Source organism: Salvelinus sp. IW2-2015, linkage group LG31 (assembly GCF_002910315.2).
Source record: "Salvelinus sp. IW2-2015 linkage group LG31, ASM291031v2, whole genome shotgun sequence".
NCBI lineage: Eukaryota > Metazoa > Chordata > Actinopteri > Salmoniformes > Salmonidae > Salvelinus > Salvelinus sp. IW2-2015.
The window spans coordinates 1544156-1566776 of NC_036870.1; the positions used below are offsets into that span (position 1 = coordinate 1544156).

At 41.8% G+C, this 22621-nt stretch overlaps 1 protein-coding gene across 3 annotated transcripts in view; it reads right to left on the bottom strand.

Annotated features, from left to right (window-relative positions):
• Window positions 1-6735: 6735 nt before the first annotated feature.
• Window positions 6736-22621, bottom strand: part of LOC111955735 (RNA polymerase II subunit A C-terminal domain phosphatase) — a 116208-nt gene continuing 100322 nt past the window's right edge. For 2 of the 3 annotated variants that reach the window (XM_023976039.2, XM_023976040.2), the window contains one exon: window positions 6736-7411. In XM_023976039.2, coding sequence (XP_023831807.1) covers window positions 7267-7411 — 145 coding nt within the window. In that variant the 3' untranslated portion in view covers window positions 6736-7266. The remainder of the gene's footprint in view (window positions 7412-22621) is intronic. The other variant, XM_023976041.2, reaches the window with a different exon arrangement.

The window sequence follows — 22621 nt, forward strand, 5'->3', positions numbered from 1 at the left end:
AATATATATAGGGAATAGGGTGCCATTTGGGATGCATTGGTACAATAAACTCCATTCGTTACATATCATTACACACGCATCAATTATAAGTCGTGTGAGAAGGATGTCTGGCACAGGGCCTAATGGTCGCTAGGAATGGATTTCTTTAGATTCAATCCATTTCCATTCATCAACAATGTCAAAAGGTGCAATTAAAACCGTGTGAATACAGGTCTATTAGTGAGTAAGCATTTCGAAGACAGATTGAATTGTAATATTACTCGTTAAAGAAATTCCCAAATCAATACTCATAAATCAGCCGAACTGAGGGAAACTGAGGGAAAAGTAGTTTGCTGTCAAGGCATTTTTCAGTACCATGTAGGTAGATAGACGTCAGTCTGTCAGACGCCACAGAGCTTCAGTAGACATACTGACTGAAGCTAGGGATAATTAATTCACAACCCAAAAAGCCACAACAACAAAGTCTCAGTTCATATCCAATCATCTTATCATAAAGTCACATGCGGCTCACTGCCAGTCTATCAACTCACTGTTATGACCATATGTTGAAGTAATCATTTTTTTCCTGTGACATGATGGTGGGGGAATGAGGCCCAGAGATGTGAAGTAAACCAACACTAGTGTGTGTGTGTGTGTGTGTGTGTGGTAGGTATAGTGTGTGTATGGTGTGTGCACGCTCCATATCTGGGCCAGCAGCAGTTCATCCAGAGGTAATGGACTGCCTGCTTTTCCTCCAACAGAGACATTGTTTGGAAAGTTTGTTAGTCTGACTGGCTAAACAAATCTCTATCCACTGCTGCTCAATGCCACCACTGAGCTTGGCATCAACCAGATTTACCTCTGGGAACTCGATATTTGTAATTTTTCTCAACACAGACACACACACACAGATTGAGATAGACACACTTCAAAGACAACTTAAAAAAACAAACAAATATTTATTAAACGAAAAGTATATTTTCTGTCAGGTCAAGTATGAAATAGAATATACAAATACTTTTACACATCAGTCTTTTCATTGAAAATAATAACAAACCAAAACAGAATAGAGAAAACAACCAAGGGTGGGGTGAATGGCTTAAACACAATCAAAAAATAACTATTTCATCTTAATCTATCTAATCAGGTTAATAATGAAGAGGCAGTTAATGTTCTGGGTGAGGACCTAGCATCACAGCTTTAACTCCTGACCCATGACCTCTCACCCTTGAACAATCGCAGCCCTGGATTCTAAAACGACCTAAGAGCAGGCAGGGCAAACCCGTATTGGTGATTTCTGGTATACAGTGCATTCCGAAAGTATTCAGATCCATTGACTTTTTCCACATTGTTACGTTCCAGCCTTATTCTAAAATCATCATCAATCTACACACAATACCCCAATATGACAAAGTGAAAACAGGTTTTTAGAATTGTTTGCTAATTTATACAAAATAAAAAACATACCTTATTGATTGGTAAATTTAATTGATTGGATATGATTTGGAAAGGCACACACACCTGTCTATAAAAGGTTCCACAGTTGACAGCGCATGTCAGAGCAAAAACCAAGCCATGAGGTCGAAGGAATTGTCCTAGAGGTCCGAGACAGGATTGTGTTGAGGCACAGACCTGGGAAAGGGTACTGTCTGCAGAATTGAAGGACCCCAAGAACCTCCATCGTTCTTAAATGGAAGAAATTTGGAACCACCAAGACTCTTCCTAGAGCTGGCCGCCCGGCCAAACTGAGCAATCTGGGAAGCAATCCGGCCTTGGTCAGGGAGGTGACCAAGATCCCAATGGTCACTCTGACATAGCACCAGAGTTCCTCAGTGGAGATGGGAGAACCTTCCAGAAGGACAACAGCACTCTCCCAAATCAAGCCAGACAGAAGCCACTCCTCAGTAAAATGCACGACAGCCCGCTTGGAGATGGCCAAAAGGCACCTAAAGGACTCTCAGACCATGAGAAACAAGATTCTCTGGTCTGATGAAACCAAGATTGAACTCTTGAACGCCAATCGTCACGTCTGGAGGAAACCTGGCACCATCCCTACGGTGAAGCATGGTGGTGGCAGCATCATGCTGTGGAGATGTTTTTCCAGCAGCAGGGACTGGGAGACTAGTCAGGATCGAGGGAAAGTTAAACGGAGCAAAGTACAGAGAGATCCTTGATGAAAACCTGATCCAGAGCGCTCAGGACCCCAGACTGGGGTTCACTTTCCAACAGGACAACGACCCTAAGCACACAGCCAAGACAAAACAAGAGTGGCTTTGGGACAAGTCTCTTAATGTCCTTGAGTGGCCGACCAGAGCCTGGACTTGAACCCAATCGAACATCTCTGGAGAGACCTGAAAATAGCTGTGCAGCGACGCTCCCCATCGAACCTGACAGAGCTTGAGAGGATCTGCAGAGAAGAATGGGAGAAACTTCCCAATACAGGTGTGCCAAGCTTGTTGCGTCATACCCAAGAAGACTCGAGGCTGTAATCACTGCTTCAACAAAGTACTGAGTACATTTTCTGAATAGTTTCTGAATGCATGTCTCATCAAAATAAATCAATCACGGCACGTTATTGGACTCATTCAGCAGTTTTTACCTGATTAAGTACAACGCCATTGGAAATGAATGTTGAAAGTTCAGTTGAACATGATGCTGTCGCTGCTTTCTGTTGACAAGACGTTTTGATAAATAGCCCAAAGTCAAAACACTATTAAAGAGCCAAAATCAATAACCAATATGCAGTTTGTGATTTTGAAAACCTAACACAAAATGTACCATCTACAACAATAGTAATCATATGACTTGTATTTTTTGACAAGTACTGTAGCAATAAATCACTCATAGATCTGTGGGGGTATGGAGATATTTTTACATCACTGGTTAGAGGACAACGTGGAGAACACAATTGCACGAGAGAGGTGAGATGAGGTTGCACATCCTGTTAAAACTAACAGCTCAAAAGCCACACTGAATAAGGCTATAATGTGTACATCACTGGTTAGAGGAGAATGTGCAGAAGACAGCTATCTCCAATTTGAAGTGTTGCATTTTGATTCAAGTGGGTCGCCAACGTGGTAAGTGTAACGCAACACACATTTTGTTAATCACTTCCATTTCCATATCACTCTGAAATCAATAGGACAGGGGGCAAACGTCCATGCTACAGCGCTGTTTAAACGAACACTACCTAAAGACCACGCGGAAACTCAGAATAACCTATACGGTGCCTTCAGAAATCATTCATACCCCTTGACTTATTCCACATTTTGTTGTGTTACAGCCTGAATTCAAAATGGATTACATATATATATATTTTTTTATCTTACCCAGCTACACACAATACCCCATAATGACAAAGTGAAAACATGTTTTCAGAAATTGTAGCAAATCTATTGAAAATGAAATACATACATCTAATTTACATAAGTATTGACAGTCAATACTTTGTAGAAACACCTTTGTGGGTGATTACAGCTGTGAGTCTTTCTGGGTAAGTCTAAGAGATTTCCACACCTGGATTGTGCAACATTTGCCCATTAATATTTATTCTAAATTCTTCAAGATGATGATCACTGCTAGACAACCATTTTCAAGTCTTGCCATAGATTTTCAAGTAGATTTAAGTCAAAACTGTAAATTGGTAAGCCACTCCAGTGTAGATTTGGCCTTGTGTTTTAGGTTATTGTCCTCTGAAAAGGTGAATTCATCTCCCAGCGTCTGGTGGAAAGCAGACTGAAGTTGCTCTAGAATTTTGCCTCTGCTTAGCACCATTCTGTTTTTTTATGCTGAAAAACTCCCCAGTCCTTAACAATTACAAGCATACCCATAACATGATGCAGCCACCACTGTGTTTGAAAATGTGGAGAGTGGTACTCAGTAATGTGTTGTATTGGATTTGCCCCAAACTTAACACTTTGTATTCAGGACTAAAAGTAAATTGCTTTGGCACATTTATTGCAGTATTACTTTAGTGCCTTGTTGCAAACAAGATGCATGTTTTGGAATATTTATTTTCTGTACATGCTTCCTTCTTTTCACTCTGTCATTTAGGTTAGTATTGTGGAGTAACTACAATGTTGCTGATCCATCCTCAGTTCTCTCCTATCACAGCCATTAAACTCTGTAACTGTTTTAAAGTCACCATTGGCCTCATGGTGAAATCCCTGACTGGTCTCCTTCCTCTCCGGCAACTGAGTTAGGAAGGACGTCTGTATCTTTGTAGTGACTGGGTGTATTGATACACCATCCAAAGTGTATTTCATAACTTCACCATGCTCAAAGGGATTTTTAATGTCTGCTTTTTTTCTTACCCATCTACCAATAGGTGTCCTTCTTTGTGAGGCATTGGAAAACCTCCCTGGTCTTTGTGGTTGAATCTGTGTATGAAATTCACAGCTCGACTGAGTGACCTTACAGATAATTGTATGTGTGGGGTACAGAGATGAGGTAGTCATTCAAGAATCATGGTAAACACTTATTGAACACAGAGTGAGTCCATGCAACTTATTATTCGACTTGTTGAGCACATTTTTACTCCTGAACTTATTTAGGCTTGCCATAACAAAGTGTTTGAATGCTTATTGACTGAAGACATTTCAGTTTTTCATTTTTAATTAAATTTGTAAAACATAATTCCACTTTGACATTATGGGGTACAGTGTGTCTAGACCAATGCATTTCTGAAGGCACTGTACATGGTTGGTTAGATGAAGACTTGTAGAAGGCTTATATCTATATTTTGGAATATCGGATGTTCATTTCAGGAGGCTGCCATCATGGAAAAGGGAACAAACTACTTTTTCTTAGTTAACTTCAACGAATCACGATGCGGCATAGGATATCGACAGTGACAACGGTTGGCTGTTATGTAGGTGATAGTCGGACTGTCAAATACGTATATTGGTGTGGCCAGCGACTTTTATAGAGATTTTATGGGGTGTAAATGCAAGCTTGTGTAAGGTAGTAACAGAAAGTGTCCACATTAGGGAAATTAGAGGAAAATAAAATAATTTAATATGGCAAAATAATTCAACATGTCAATTTAAGATGATATATATACTGAGTATACCAAACATTAGGAACATCTTCCTTATATTGAGTTGCATCCCCCCCATTTTTTCCTCCGAACAGACTCAGTTCATCGGGGCATGGACTCTACAAGGTGTTGAAAGCGTTCCACAGGGATGCTGGCCCATGTTGACTCCAGTGCTTCCCACCCTTTGGGTGGTGGACCATTCTTGATACACGCAGGAAACTGTTGAGCATGAAAAACCTGGCGGCGTTGCAGTTCTTGACACAATCAAACTGGTGCGCCTGGCACCTACTACCATACCCCGTTCAAAGGCACTTAAATATTTTGTCTTGCCCATTCACCCTCTGAATGGCACACATACACAATACAGGGCTCAATAGTCTCAAGGATTAAAAAACATTCTTTAACCGGTCTCCTCCCCTTCATCTACACTGATTGATTGGATTTATCAAGTGACATCAATAAGGGATCATAGCTTTCACCATGTAATGGAAAGAGCAGGTGTCCTCAATGTTTTATATACTCAGTGTTATGTTTCCTACTCACAAACTATTGCAACAATACATCTATTTCTTACGCATTTCACAATTTAGAGTTAAAAAATGCTCTCAAACACAATTTAACCAGGCGCCCTAGACTAGAGCCTCCGTAGTGTCTGTGCAGCAGCCTGAACGTTTGATGTCCCTACTAAGAGCAGCTGACACAACGACACTTGGTGAACTCTATAACCTGGCTGAAATGTAGCCGTTAGCAAATCATTGACTCTGCAACTGACTAAAACATAAATCTCCCGATAGAAGTAGCTGTAAGACCTAATAAGAATGGCATAAAGCAAAACAACAAAACGCATCCACCATCACAGGCTCCAGTGAGGGGAGGTGGTGGCAGTGACCTGGTTGGTGGGTCTCGACCATAGACTTAGATAGACATGGCATCATTGTGTCTGTCCCATTATTGCGTCTGAGAAAACCTGCAGTGCCATTGAGTCCATTTTCAAGTAGTCCATTTTCTTCTACTACCATTTCTATAAGTTGGCAAACTAACTGAAAAGGGGTCATACTGCTACCTGGAGTGTGTTGCTTGAACAGATATAAAGCCAAGGTTGCCGATTTATCGCCACCTGAGTTATGGAATGCTCGCTTTACGAGTATAATTCATTGGCTGATCCCTCCTGATTACCTGGATGGAATTATGTGATCCTTCCTTAACCCATAGAAAGTCCCACCTAGTTGACTAGTTCAAAATGGTGAGTCGTCAATGACGCTGCCCATGTTAAAATGGGCTTTTGGGCACTAGAGTCATCTATGGTCTAGACCAGCTAACCTTTCGAAGTAAAACACATATTAGTTGGTGTTGGAAATGTTGATCAAAACCATTGTTGGAGCCAGGTGGACCGGCACCGCTGATTGGTAGAGCCAGGAGGACCGGCAAATCTCATTGGTGGAGCCAGGAGGACTGCCACAGTGCAACTCATATACTTCCTGCTTGGAGCTATCAGCCAGGTCAGTCAAAAGATAGACTGCTGATAACTAACGGTGGTATGATGAAGATGAGGATGATATTGCAGTGCATTCTGGGTGTTTGTCTCAGATAGCTCAGTTGACTTTATAAGGTACCAACCAGAGTCATACATACATATCGATCTCTATATATGTCTCTGGTACCAACGCCAAGGTAGATAAGAACAGAGGAAAAGAGCCAATAGGACACATTCAGGCATCTTAGTCTTTCTACCGGTAACAACGTTTTAATGATCAACCCCTAAAAAAAACAACAGGAAATAGGATCACAGAATGTGACGTCAAGAGTAAAATGTTTAGCTGCAGGCTCTGATTGGCCTAGTTCAAACTCTTTGGCATCATATAACCAATGAATAAAGTTAATAATCTGTTGAATTTATATAAAAAAGTCTTAATAGAAAAACAAACTCAAGTAAAACATCCTATTTTTTATCTCACAATAAAACACCACAAACGTGTTTGTCAAAAGTTTCTATATTAACCCTAAAAATGATCTACAACTATATTTACACACCAACGTTTTCCTACTGTACTAACCTACCGTTTCATTCTGTACAACACATTCACCTCATTAAAACACAAGCACGCACACAGCGTAGAGACAGAATGATTCTCAGGTACCACGTAGCTGAAAAGCTGCTGGGATAACTCGGGGGGAGTGTTTCTGTGAGTCATTGTTCACAAACGTCCAATCAAACATCCAGTTAATTTGTCCAATCAAATTCATCGTTGTCACATGAAGTCGTTAAGCTCCGCATCCAGAGCAGCGGCCATCTCATCAGCCTCTGAGCTGCTTCCTTCCTCTTCCTCGTTAGAATCCTTGGTGGACTCGTCCGCCGACTCCCCCTCTTCGTCCTCAAGCTTGCGCTTCTGTCCCCTGGAGAAAGAGGGAGAGATTGGTTGATTGATGAGTAAAACCTTATGTCTTGACACTCACATACTGCTATTGTTACAAATGGAATTTTCTACTAATATGCATGATGTTATATCATGTGTATAGATCATACTGAAGGCATGTCATTTAGCCATTAGCAGAAAGAGCAATACAGCAAAACACAAAGGCAACAATATTGAGGAAACGTACAGACTGAACAGTATTGTAGCCATGTGGTGGTCTTTGGTAACTATTGCATGCAAGATCTTATCGCAACAATATTCAGACAGAACAGGGAGTTACTGATGTACCAAACCGCATAGCTCCCTTTCCAACATGAAAAGGACTCATCGCTATATTAATAATTTGCCTCGATCCACATAAGACTGCTCTAACAGTAACACGTCTGATGTAATGAGAGAGTAGGACTCTTCTCTGGAGCTAGTTTTATTCTACTGGAGCTGTCTAGTTACTGCTACCGTGGTTCCATTCTCCCCCAGCCGACGCCATTCACAATAGGCTAAGAAAGAAAAAGACAACTGCTAGGAGATGTGAAGCCTCGGTTATGTTATAAGAACCAAACTGGGCTGTGGTGATGACAGACAGAGAACAAAGGAGAGAGAGAAAAAAAATAGAAAAGAGAGAAAAAAAGAGAGTCCGTAATAGAAAGTCACACATACAGAGCACTCTGTGTGTGATACAGAAAGAGAGAAAGAACACTAGACAATATGGAACACAAAGCTTTTACTATCTCATCCTGGAATATACAAGGTCTGAGGTTATCTGCATTTGGCCTAAAAAGCAGGAACCCAGACTTCAAAGAAATTGGAAATACAGACATTGTCATCCCACAAAAAACATGGTATCGAGGAGACGGACACACTGGTTGCCCTCTAGGTTACAGAGAGCTGGTAGTCCCATCCACCAAACTACCAGGTGTGAAACAGGGAAGGTACTCAGGGGGTATGCTAATTTGGTATAGAGCAGACCTAACCCACTCTATTAAATTAGTCAAAACAGGTCCATTTGGCTCGAAATTAAGAAGGAAATGATCTCAGAGAAAAATTTCTTCATGTGTGCTACCCATATCACCCCAATAGAATCCCGATACTTTAACGATGACAGCTTCTCCATCCTAGAGGGGGAGCAACCACTTCCAGGCCCAGGGACATGTACTAGTCTGTGGCGACCTAAATGCCAGAACTGGACAAGAACCTGATACTTCTTCAGCACACAGGGGGACACCAACCTGGAGGTGACAGTACTCCTTCACAAATATGCCCCTATAGACACAACCAACAAAAACGGGTCACAACTCCTACAGCTCTGTACATAGTCAATGGTGGGCTTTGAGGAGACTCCTATGGTAGGTACACCTATAGCTCATCCACTGGCAGTAGTACTGTCAATTACTTTATCACTGACCTCAACCCAAAGTCTCTCAGAGTGTTCACAGTCAGCCCACTGACACCCCTATCAGATCACAGCAAAATCACAGTCTACTTGAATGAAGCAATACTCAACCATGAGGCATCAACGCCAAAGGAACTGCACAACATTAAGAAATGCTATAGATGGAAGGAAAGTAGTGTAGAAACTTACCAAAAAACAATTAGGTAACAACAAATTCAATCTCAACTTCCTGGACAAAACATTTCACTGTTATAGTGAAGATGTAAACTTGGCAGTAGAAAGCCTTAAACAGTTTTTTGACCTTTCAGCTTCCCTATCAAATCTAAACATTTCAAGCAGACAAGAACAGAGAAGAATTTTAAACAATGACAAATGGGAGAACCTTCCAGAAGGACAACCATCTCTGCAGCACTCCACCAATCAGGCCTTGATGGTAGAGCGGCCAGGCGGACGCCACACCTCAGTAAAACGTACATGAATGCCAAGCGTCTCGTCTGGAGGAAACCTGGCACCATCCCTATGATGAAGCATGGTGGTGGCAGCATCATGCTGTGGGGATGTTTTTCAGCGGTAGGGACTGGGAGACTAGTCAGGGTAGAGGAAAAGATGAACAGAGCAAAGTACAGAGAGATCCTAGATGAAAACCTGCTCCAGAGCGCTCAGGACTTCAGACTGGGGGCGAAGGTTCACCTTCCAACAAGACAACGACCCTAAGCACACAGCCAAGACAACGCAGGAGTGGCTTCGGGACAAGTCTCTGAATGTCCTTGAGTGGCTCAGCCAGAGCCCGGACTTGAACCCAATCGAACATCTCTGGAGAGACCTGAAAATAGCTGTGCAGCAACGCTCCCCATCCAACCTGATAGAGCTTGAGAGGATCTGCAGAGAAGAATGGGAAACTCCCCAAATACAGGTGTGCCAAGCTTACAATGCATACCCAAGAAGACAATGCTGTAATCGCTGCCAAAGGTGCTTCAACAAAAGTACTGAATAAAGGGTCTGAATACTTATGTAAATTTGATATACAGGAAAAGGAGGGCCGAGCACGCCCACATTCTCATCGACGGGGCTGTAGTGGAGCAGGTTGAGAGCTTGAAGTTCCTTGGTGTCCACATCAACAAACTAACATGGTCCAAGCACACCAAGACAGTCGTGAAGAGTGCACGACATAACCTATTCCCTCTCAGGAGTCTGAAAAGATTTGTCATGGGTCCTCAGATCCTCAAAAGGTTCTACAGCTGCATCATCGAGAGCATCCTGACTGGTTGCATCACTGCCTGGTATGGCAACTGTTCAGCCTCTGAACTAAAGGCACTACAGAGGGTAGTGCGTACGGCCCAGTACATCACTGGGGCTAAGCTTCCTGCCATCCAGGACTTCTATACCAGGCAGTGTCAGAGGAAGGCCCTAGAAATTGTCAGACTCCACAGCCACCCTAGTAATAGATTGTTCTCCCTGCTACCGCCCGGCAAGCGGTACCGGAGAGCCAAGTCTAGGTCCAAGATGCTTCTACCCCCAAGCCATAAGACACTTGAACATCTAATCAAATGGCTACCCAGACTATTTGCATTGCCCCCCCCCCCTCCTCTGTTTTATGACGCTGCTACTCCTGTTATTATCTATGCATAGTTACTTTAATAACTCTACCTATATGTACATATTAACCGGTGCCCCCACACATTGACTCTGTACCGGTACCCACTGTATATAGTCCCACTACTGTTATTTTACTGCTGCTCTTTAACTACTTGTTACTTTTATTTCGTATTCTTATTCAAAAAATGTTTTAAGTGCATTGTTGATTAGGGGCTTGTAAGTAAGCATTTCACTGTAAGGTTGTATTTGGCACATGTGACTAATAACATTTGATCCATTTAAGTTTTTTATTTTATATAAATTAGCTAAAAACCTGTTTTTGCTTTGTCATTATGGGGTACTGGATGTAGATTGATAAAAAAATAAATATTTCATACATTTCAGAATAAGGCAGTAATGTAACAACTTGTAATGTAACAACTGTGGAGGATGAATCAGAATTAGTTGGGTAACATAGATAAATAAGATGTTTTATTTACATAATATGCTTATGTGAGATACTTGTCATTAGAATGTCTCCTTTTGGACTATACTGTTGGCAGTTGCACTTTTCCCTTCTCAGCTAGGGAAAAGTCACTTGGGGCCCAGAGAGGGGAGAGGTCAGAATGGAACATTGTCTTCATATGTGAATGTATCTGTTAAACAATGTGAAGGGATGGCGTGATTAAGGGGGAACCAATTATCTCTTGGCTCCACAATGTCTGTGCGCAAGTCACTCCCCTCAGTGAGCTTGTCCAGGAGTGGGGAGAAGAGGGGGTTTACTTGAGATGGGAGAATATAGAGTTGACAATTGAGTTATGCCTTGGATGAGGTAATGTTTTGGTACTATGAAGTACCAGGAACGAGATTAGAACCTCGTCTTAGAGACCAAACTGAACGATAATTTATAGCTAATGCTATCTGGCTATGGGATACTCCTTTCTCAAGTAGAAGGCCCTTTGTGAAGAGTTCCTGAGATCTGTGGTTCATCATGTAAGTTGAGAGGGGTGGATCTTTGCTATAAAAGATCTCAGTTGCCATTATGTTGACACTCAACTATTCATTAGAGATATGACGGTATGATGGCCTTCTACGCCATCAAAAGGAACAATAACTTACTTCGATATCCCAATTAGGATCGGGCTTAAAATACTTGAATCAGTTATAGACCCCATTGCCATTTATGGCAGTCTGACAGTCTGTAATAGGAAGGTTAGCAATGCTAACAAATACATGTAAAATCCCATAGAGAATGCTAACTAAATGATAACCAGCACGTCACAAATATTTTATACATTGTCTGACCTAAACTGTACAAGTAACTCAAAAATACTACTCACAGTTTGCGGTACGCACGAAACAAATATTAGCCAGCAAGGCTCTTGATCCAGGAGTGGAATCTCTGCTGTTACCAAACGAATGCTTGATTTTGGAAAAAGCTAACCACTTAGCTAGATAGTTAACTACTAAATTAGCAAAACAAATGTACAACTGCAGAGCATTTGACTGTTATTTCACTGGACAGTTAACTTAATAGTCATATCTAGGTGGCAAACATTTAGTTGTGAATTCCATACTGAAACTAGATCATTTGAGTAACTCAAAAGGCTCCGGACTCGTCATTGTGTGTTTGTAAACAAGCTCCATGTGAAAGTGACTGGGGACTAGAGGTCGACCGATTATGGTCGACCGATCAACGCCGATACCGATTAAATCTGCAGATTTTTTAAGAATGTATTTGTAATAATGACAATTACAACAATACTGAATGAACACTTATTTTAACTTAATATAATACATCAGTAAAATCAATTTAGCATCAAATAAATGAAACATGTTCAATTTGGTTTAAATAATGCAAAAACAAAGTGTTGAAGAAAGTAAAAGTGCAATATGTGCCATGTAAAAAAGCTAACGTTTAAGTTCCTTGCTCAGAACATGAGAACATATGAAAGCTGGTGGTTCCTTTTAACATGAGTCTTCAATATTCCCAGGTAAGAAGTTTTAGGTTGTAGTTATTATAGGAATTATAGGACTATCTCTCTCTATACGATTTGTATTTCATATACCTTTGACTATTGGATGTTCTTATAGGCACTTTAGTATTGCCAGTGTAACAGTATAGCTTCCGTCCCTCTCCTTGCCCTTACCCGGGCTCGAACCAGGAACACATCGACAACAGCCACCCTCGAAGCATCGTTACCCATCGCTCCACAAAAGCCGCAGCCCTTGCAGAGCAAGGGGAACAACTACTCCAAGTCTCAGAGCGAGTGATGTCACCGATTGAAACGCTATTAGCGTTTAGCCTAATCTCGGGAGTTAGCCTAATCTCGGGAGTTGATAGGCTTGAAGTCATAAACAGCTCAATGCTTGAAGCATTGCGAAGAGCTGCTGGCAAAACGCACAAAAGTGCTGTTTGAATGAATGCTTACGAGCCTACTGGTGCCTACCATCGCTCAGTCAGACTGCTCTACCAAATCATAGACTTAATTATAACATAATAACACACAGAAATACGAGCCTTTCGTCATTAATATGGTTGAATCCGGAAACGATCATTTCGAAAACAAAACTATTATTCTTTTAGTGAAATACGGAACCGTTCCGTATTTTATCTAACGGGTGGCATCCCTAAGTCTAAATATTGCTGTTACATTGTACAACCTTCAATGTTATGTCATAATTATGTACAATTCTGGCAAATTAATTACGGTCTTTGTTAGGARTAAATGGAMTTCAYACAGTTCGCAACGAGCCAGGYGGCCCAAACTGCTGCATATACCCTGACTGCTTGCACGGAACGCAAGAGAAGTGACACAATTTCCCTAATTATAAGAAATTCATGTTAGCAATATTAACTAAATATGCAGGTTTAAAAATCTATACTTGTGTATTGATTTTAAAGAAAGGCATTGATATTTAAGGTTAGGTTTGGTGCAACAACAGTGCTAAATCATCACCCGTTTGGCAAAGTAGGCGGTTATTCGATGAGAAATTAACAGGCACCGCATCGATTATATGCAACGCAGGACACGCTAGATAAACTAGTAATATCAACCATGTGTAGTTAACTAGTGATCATGTGAAGATTGATTGTTTTTTATAAGTTTAATGCTAGCTAGCAACTTACCTTGGCTTCTTGCTGCCCTCGCATAACAGGTAGTCAGCCTGCCACGCAGGCTCCTCGTGGAGTGCAATGTAAGGCAGGTGGTTAGAGCGTTGGACTAGTAACCGGAAGGTTGCAAAAACGAATCCCGAGCKGACAAGGTAAAAATCTGTCGTTCTGCCCCTGAACAAGGCAGTTAACCCACCGTTCCTAGGCCGTCATTGAAAATAAGAATGTGTTCTTAACTGACTTACCTAGTTAAATAAAGGTGTAAAAAAAAAAATATATATATATATACAGTGGGGAGAACAAGTATTTGATACACTGCCGAATTTGCAGGTTTTCCTACTTACAAAGCATGTAGAGGTCTGTAATTTTTTATCATAGGTACACTTCAACTGTGAGAGACGGAATCTAAAACAAAAATCCAGAAAATCACATTGTATGATTTTTAAGTAATTAATTTGCATTTTATTGCATGACATAAGTATTTGATCACCTACCAACCAGTAAGAATTCTGGCTCTCACAGACCTGTTAGTTTTTCTTTAAGAAGCCCTCCTGTTCTCCACTCATTACCTGTATTAACTGCACCTGTTTGAACTCGTTTTAGATTCCGTCTCTCACAGTTGAAGTGTACCTATGATACAAATTACAGACCTCTACATGCTTTGTAAGTAGGAAATCCTGCAAAATCGGCAGTGTTTCAAATACTTGTTCTCCCCACTGTATATAAATAAATCGGTGTCCAAAAATACCGATTTCCGATTTATGAAAACTTGAAATCGGCCCTAATTAATCGGCCATTCCGATTAATCAGTCGACCTCTACTGGGGACTACCGGAAAGCTTCATAATGAAAAATTATGTGACAGGTGAAATCAAGAATGCAATTGACTTTCTCCTAACGTATTGCAGAAGTTGACTGCAGGTATTTACTTAAAAAAACAAAAAACATCCCCAGGCTTTTTCCAGATTACCATATATACCTTATACCAGGGTTACGGCCCAACTACCCTACAACTAATCAAATCTACAATTAACATTTATCAAATGTATTACATTGTGGTGTTTTCATTGCGAGAGAAACAAAAACATATCTTAGGCCTGAAGAGTAGGCAAATACAAAACGTATCCATAGGCTACCGTACAAGCATATAAAAACAACTGTTGTACATCTATAATTGACTCTTCTTTCTATATAATTTCAAGGATATATTTCCACAAAGGTTTCTTCATACAATTAATCTTTTACATTTGTGTTTTGCATTATTGATCAAGTGTTGGTGATTATGTTTACGGCAAATGATTTGACTGTGCGCACTTGAGGGTTGATATTCTTCTTGCTTTGTGAAAAGAAGCCGTTACTGGTTTCTATTACTTACTACTAATAATCAAATCTACAAATACAATCTATAAAATGTATTACATTCTATTACAAGAAAAAAGAAACTACTTGTTGCAGTAGTTTTGAAATGGTATTTATTTAGGTTGATAACACAGTAGAGGAATCTGATGCACAGGTCATCTAACATTAGGGAAGGAAAAGCTCATCAAATGGCAGTATAGTATGCCTGCTGTGTAAAAAGTTACTATCTCTAAACTCAACCTCAATCACTATAGGTGTCGCCTAATGGTGTGGAAGTCTTGTCTAGCTTCCTACTGGAATAGTATTGTCTAGCTTCCTACTGGAATAGTATTGTCTAGCTTCCTACTGGAATAGTATTGTCTAGCTTCCTACTGGAATAGTATTGTCTAGCTTCCTACTGGAATAGTATTGTCTAGCTTCCTACTGGAATAGTATTGTCTAGCTTCCTACTGGAATAGTATTGTCTAGCTTCCTACTGAATGACTTACTGGCACCACGCTGTTCGATTTGCAACTATAGAACAAATATTAGGTGTAATAGTAAGATCATGTGGTGAACAGAGTTTAATGAAGTCTAGTATTATAGTTGTTTTATCCCAGCAGTTACATGAGGTTTTATTATTGTCATCTTATCAAAACAGGGCCATCTCAGCAGGCTGTCATCTGAGCAGTAGGGTAATCAAACTGATCCCATCAGTGAAGGCTGGCTGCTGACAGCGAAATGTGTGTGTTCATTTGTGTAACCGCTCTACCTTCAGACATTAATAGGCAGACTCAGGGGGGAGTCTGGGTGTGTGTGTGTGTATATATACAGTGCCGTCGGAAAGTATTCAGACTCCTTATCTTTTCCCACATTTTGTTATGTTACAGCTACAGATGCACAATATTTCGGTGAACATATCGGAATCGTACGATATTAGCTAACAATGCCAACATCGGTATCGGCCGATGTCTAGTTCAACACTGATGTGCAATACCGATGCAAAGTGCATACCTAAACTCAGCAACAAAAGAAACATCCCTTTTTCAGGACCCTGTCTTTCAAAGATAATTTGTAAAAATCCAAATAACTCCAAATAACTCGTCATTGTAAAGGGTTTAAACACTGTTGCCCATGCTTGTTCAATGAACAATAAACATGCACCTGCGGAACGGTCGTTAAGACACTAACAGTTTACAGATGGTAGGCAATTAAGGTCACAGTTATGAAAACTTGGGACACTAAAGAGGCCTTTCTACAGACTCTGAAAAACACCAAAAGAAAGATGCCCAGGGTCCCCACTCATCTGCGTGAACGTGCCTTAGGCATGCTGCAAGGAGGCATGAGGACTGCAGATGTGGCCAGGGCATTAAATTGCAATATCCATACTGTGAGACGCCTAAGACAGCACTACAGGGAGACAGGACTGACAGCTGATCGTCCTCGCAGTGGCAGACAACGTGTAACACCTGCACAGGATCGGTACATCCGAACATCACACCTGCGGGACAGGTACAGGATGGCAACAACAACTGCCCGAGTTACACCAGGAACGCACAATCCCTCCATCTGTGCTAAGACTGTCCGCAATAGGCTGAGAGAGGCTGGACTGAGGGCTTGTAGGCCTGTTGTAAGGCAGGACCTCACCAGACAACAACGTCGCCTATGGCCACAAACCCACCGTCGCTGGACCAGACAGGACTGTCAAAAAGTGCTCTACAACTCATCCTGACATGACCCTTCAGCATGACAATGCCACCAGCCATACTGCTCGTTCTGTGCGAGACAGGAATGTCAGTGTTCTGCCATGGCCAGCGAAGAGCCCGGATCTCAATCCCATTGAGCACGTTTGGGACCTGTTGGATCGGAAGGTGAGGGCCATTCCCCCCAGAAATGTCCGGGAACTTGCAGGTGCCTTGGTGGAAGAGTGGGGTAACATCTCACAGCAAGAACTGGCAAATCTGGTGCAGTCCATGAGGAGGAAATGCACTGCAGTACTTAATGCAGCTGGTGGCCACACCAGATACTGACAGTTACTTTAGATTTTGACCCCCCGTTTGTTCAGGGACACATTATTCAATCAATCAATCAATTTTAATCAATCAATTTTATTTTATATAGCCCTTCGTACATCAGCTAATATCTCGAAGTGCTGTACAGACACCCAGCCTAAAACCCCAAACAGCTAGTAATGCAGGTGTAGAAGCACCTGGGCTCTATTCCATTATACTTAGCACCTGGGCTCTATTCCATTTCTGTTAGTCACATGTCTGTGGAACTTGTTCAGTTTATATCTCAGTTGTACAGTTTATATCTCAGTTGTTGAATCTTGTTATGTTCATACAAATATTTACACATGTTAAGTTTGCTGAAAATAAACGCAGTTCACAGTGAGAGGATGTTTCTTTTTTCGCTGAGTTTATATAACGAAGGTACATGCCATAATGACACCATGTAAAATGTTGCGCTACACATGCCACACAGCATTCATAACCTAGCCCACAATGTCTGTTGTGTGGATCGAGCAGTCAACAAGTCGAGCAGTTATTTGAAAGAGTAAGAACATTTCAGCGAGACAACTCAAAAGGCAAAATCCATTAAAGCCAAGATAATGGGATTCATTGACAATCAACCGTTCTCTGTCGTGGGTGATGTTGGCTTTCACCGACTGGTCAGGCACCAGTACACACACTACCAAGTGCGCTATTTTTCAGATGTTGCCGTACTGGAGTTACACAGTAATAGCGTCACTGCTATTAGCTTCAAAACATACATACTATGGAATGCCGTTTGGGTCTTTGCGTGTCAAAAAAGGTACAGTAGCAGTCAAAGCTGTACAAAAAAGTCTGCAAACAAGCAAACACCGGCCACGAACGATGTGTTTACAATACTGCGCTGGTAATAAAGCATAATTTGTTCGACCGCAACTTCTGGGGTAGCTAGCTTTAGCTTGGTACCTAACTAGCACCAATACAACCAGCCTGAAAACAATGACCAGTAGAAACTGCAGTCATTTTCATTATACTTAGCAATGATTTAGGAATCCTTGTGAGTAAGTGTTAGCTAGGTTGCCACTTGTTCACATATTGAAATTGAACTTCAGTTTATGAAAATAAATAGCTAGCCAGCTACTTAACCCTGTTGTCCAAAGCTAATGTTATAAGCAGCCAACTAGCTTCAATCTGGCTAGTGAGCCTCGACCGGACTTGGTTATGTGTTGTGAAGCTAGCCACCATAAGAATTAGGCACAATAGCGGAATTTGCGGTTTGCCTTCAAAATAAAAGTATGTCATTAACAGTGATGCAAATGAATACAAACAGTAGAATTATGCCATACTTTTATTTTGAAGGCTAACTGCAAAGTCCACTATTGTGGCCAATCCTTATTGTGGCTAGCTTCACATAGATGGGTCTGACCACCATTAACCAAATAAGAACTGACTTATAAATTAGGGTTATTTTAGACGATGACATCTAACTTAAGCTACTAAAAAAGATTGTAGTTTTGCTGTTTTTGGGGAAGAACATTGTTCGCATCCATAAGCTAGGTAGCTTTTTTTATGACCAACATTGTAGGTGCGTGAGACAACTTTACCAGCATCATAGCATATGCATCGATGAATCGTTGTGACATGAAATACAAGTGATAGTGTAATCAATGTGCAATAACTACGTAAAAAATTTATGAACGCGTTCAATTATTATGTGACGTGCAGTCATATTCAGGTCCTGATTGCTCAACAAGCTAATCTGACATGTCAAATAGTGTTATCTACTGGTCATTGTTTTATTTTTTGACACGCAAAGACCCAAACGGCGTTCCATAGAAATCCTGGTTGAGAATGAAACGACTGAACAACGAAACAGCACAGCAAGTAAGTGAAAGAAATAGGTTTTAATTATGTTTTACTGGTAACGGGGACATATGTAAATGCCAACAAAATAACTTGGTCCGTGTGGTGTGTGTGCGTGTAACCTTTATTTAACTTGGCAAGTAAGTTAAGAACAAATTCTTATTTCTAATGACGGCCTACCCCGGCTAAACCCAGACGACGCTGGGCCAATTGTGCGCCGCCCTATGCGACTCCCAATCACAGCCGGATGTGATACAGCTTGGATTCGAACCAGGGCGCCTCATGCACTGAGATGCCGTGCCTTAGACCGCTGCATCCATGTGTGTGTTAACTATTTAACTGTACTAGAACGCTTACAAGGCTGCTAAAATTTTAAATATCGGTATCGTTTTTTTCCAGAAAGGAAAATATCAGATATCAGTATCGTCCAAAAATGTCATATCGGTGCATCACTAGTTACAGCCTTAATCTAAAATTGATAAAATCAAATCTTCAATCTACACAGAATACCCCATAATGACAAAGCAAAAACAGCCTTTTCTAATACTTTTTTTTCTTCTCTTACAAATAAAATACCTTATTTCCGTAAGTATTCAGACCCTTTGCTATGAGACTTGAAATTGAGCTCAGGTGCATCCTGTTTAGATTGATCATCTTTGAGATATTTCTACAAATTGAAAGGAGTCCACCTGTGGTAAATTCAACTCATTGGACATGATTTGGAAAGGCACAATTGACAGTGCATGTCAGAGCAAAAACCAAGCCATTAGGTCAAAGGAATTGACTGTAGACCTCCGAGAAAGGATTGAGCCAAAGGCAGATCTGGGGAAGGGAACCAAAACATTTCTGCAGCATTGAAGGTCCCCAAGAACACAGTGGCCTCCATCATGCTTAAATGGAAGAAGTTTGGAACCACCAAGACTATTCCTAGAGCTGGCCGCCCAGCCAAACTGAGCAATCGGGGGAGAAGGGCCTTGGTCAGAGAGGTGACCACCAAGCACCCGATTGTCACTCTGACAGAGCTCTAGAACTCCCCTGTGGAGATGGGAGAACCTTCCAGAAGGACAACCATCTCTGCAGCACTCCACCAATCATGCCTTTATGGTAGAGTGGCCAGACTGCAGCCACTCCTCAGTAAAAGGCACGACAGCCCGCTTGGAGTTTGCCAAAAGGCACCTAAAGACTCTCAGACCATGAAAAACAAGATTCTCTGGTCTGATGAAAACAAGATTAAACTATTTGGCCTGAATGCCAAGCGTCACATCCGGAGGACACCTGGCACCATCCCTACAGTGAAACGTGGTGGTGGCAGCATCATGCTGTTGGGATGTTTTTCAGCAGCAGCGACTGGGAGACTAGTCAGGATCGAGGGAAAGATGAACGGAACAGAGAGATCCTTGATGAAGTCCTGATCGCTCTGGAGCAGGTTTTCAGACTGAGGTTCACTTTCCAACAGGACAACGACCCTAAGCACACAGCCAAGATAACGCAGGAGTGGCTTTGGGACAAGTGTCTGATTGTCCTTGAGTAGCCCAGCCAGAGGCCGGACTTGAACCCGATCGAACATCTCTGGAAAAACCTGAAAATAGCTGTGCAGCAACACTCCCCATCCAACCTGATAGAGCTTGAGAAGATCTGCAGAGAAGAATGGGAGAAACTCCCCAAATACAGGTGTGCCAAGCTTGTAGCGTCATACCCAAGAAGACTCGAGACTAATCGCTGCCAAAGGTGCTTCAACAAAGTACTGAGTAAAGGGTCTGAATACTTATGTAAATGTGATATTTCATGGTTTAAAAAAATATAAATTAGCAACATTTTTTGAATAATGCTGTAACCTAACAAAACGAGGAAAAAGACAAGGGGTCTGAATACTTTCCGAAGCCACTGTGTAAATATCAGCAGCAGCAGGGGGAGTTCCTTTACTGCTCTCCTCTCCACATGATTACCACCCATCTCAGACACAAGCGCCATGGCTATTATTCCAACACACACACTCAAGCAACACCTCACCCTTTCAAACCAACTCCCCATTACAAACAACTACAAACAACTCCCCATTAATTAAACTTTCCCATTATTCCTCCCAGGCACTGCTAGACTCTGTTAGAACATGAAGATGATGGAACCCTCTGAAATAGCTCCTTCATTTGCATTTCCTCATTATAACCTCTGAGATCAGCCAATGACAGAGCACCACTAATGTGCTTCTGAACCACTCAGCTAGAGAAGGAAGAGACAGAGAGAGAAACAACACTATACAACTCCTAGAAATCACTACGCAATGTAATAGTAGCAGGGCCCAATAGGGACACAAAATGGGTTCCTTACATTACCTAGAGTTCAACATACAAAGCTTCTGTATTGGAGAGAGACCACAGGACCAGACTGTCAAATGAACACTTGAGTAGAAATAGTCACTGGCTGTTACCATAGTAACTTACAGATTTATTAACAACTCATTCTGCATTGCATGCATCTTTAAATGACCAATGTTAGGTTGAGAAAGCGATCTTTTAAAAAAAGTAATCAAAAGCTCAAGTCATCTTTAAAATGAGATTGGTGCATTCATCTAAATGTAATCTAGTGAACCTGGGTCTGTCCCACATGTCAATAACATTACGGTCTGGTTGATCTAATTAAACACAGTCAGAGACCGCTTCACACATGGATGATTCAGAACAGAAGACAAACAGCTTTCTCTTTTTACACAAGGCGCATCTCAAATCACTTCCTAATGCTATTATCTGTGAGCTGTGACGAGGCTGTGTGTGCTGTGGTGAGGCGGTGTGTGTCCTGAGGCAGTGTGTGTGCGCGCGCTGTGACTAATAAGCGTGTGTGTTTGCGGAGGCAGAGAGTGTGTGTTTGCGGAGGCAGTGAGTGTGTGTGTGCTGTGATTATGTTCAGGGCATGGATAGAACATGCTCTCCAGCCACCTGCCCTAGTGATGGTGAACTAACAGCCGTGGGCCACACCAGGCCATTCCAGCTCCACACAACGTTATTAGTCTGATGGTAACTGATGTAAATGGCACATACTGATGAGAGAAAACAGGATTGGAAGGATAAATATGACCTGAAGCGCTCTATCCGGTCTCAGAGCTGTGTATTTTAGTCACACAGACAGTCCAGGCAACAATAACACAGCCTACAGGCTGCGGATAAGACAAGATGAACTGGGCTGGGAAAGGAATTGCAGAAGCTGGCATGCTGCAGCAGTATTTTAATCACACAACAATAACACAGGCTACAGGGGGTCTGGGAGAGCTAGGTGGGAGGCGACGACATTGCATTGCAGGAAATGCAGCAGTACTCAACCCAGGGAGTTAACGTTACCCACAGATAAGAGCAGGACAGGGCAGCCACTAGTTAGGAGCTGTAACAGCTCTGTGGGAGTCCTGTGTCCTATGGAAACGCCAAAGGGAAACACCAGGAGAAAAGGGAGAGGGAAGAAGGGAGAAGAGTAAAGAGAGGAGTAGTGCAGTTCACCTGAGGAGAAGAGGTGGGCGCCAAATGCTAATGACTAGGCTAAATAACTCAAAATACATCTATTTTTTTCCTCTCTTGGTGTGTCGGTCTCCTCAAAGCAAATTCAGGTTATGCAATACAGAGGAAGAGGTGGTGATGATGGGACAGAAGGAGAGGGGTGTGTGTGAGAGAGAATGGAGGGAAGAGAGAGCAACAGAGAGAAAGAGTAGAAGGAAGTGTGGTGGAAGCCCTCACACGGCAGAAGAGACTTGAAGCAGCTCTGAGCTGTTCTTGAGAACACATCTGACAGCTTAGAGTTACACACCGCTTTGAGGCAGAGAGAGAGAGAGAGAGAGAGAGAGAGAGAGAGAGAGAGAGAGAGAGAGTGAGAGACGGAGTGGTTGTGATAGCGAGAGAGAGAGACAGAAAAAAGGGGGAAAAGAAAGAGGCATGAC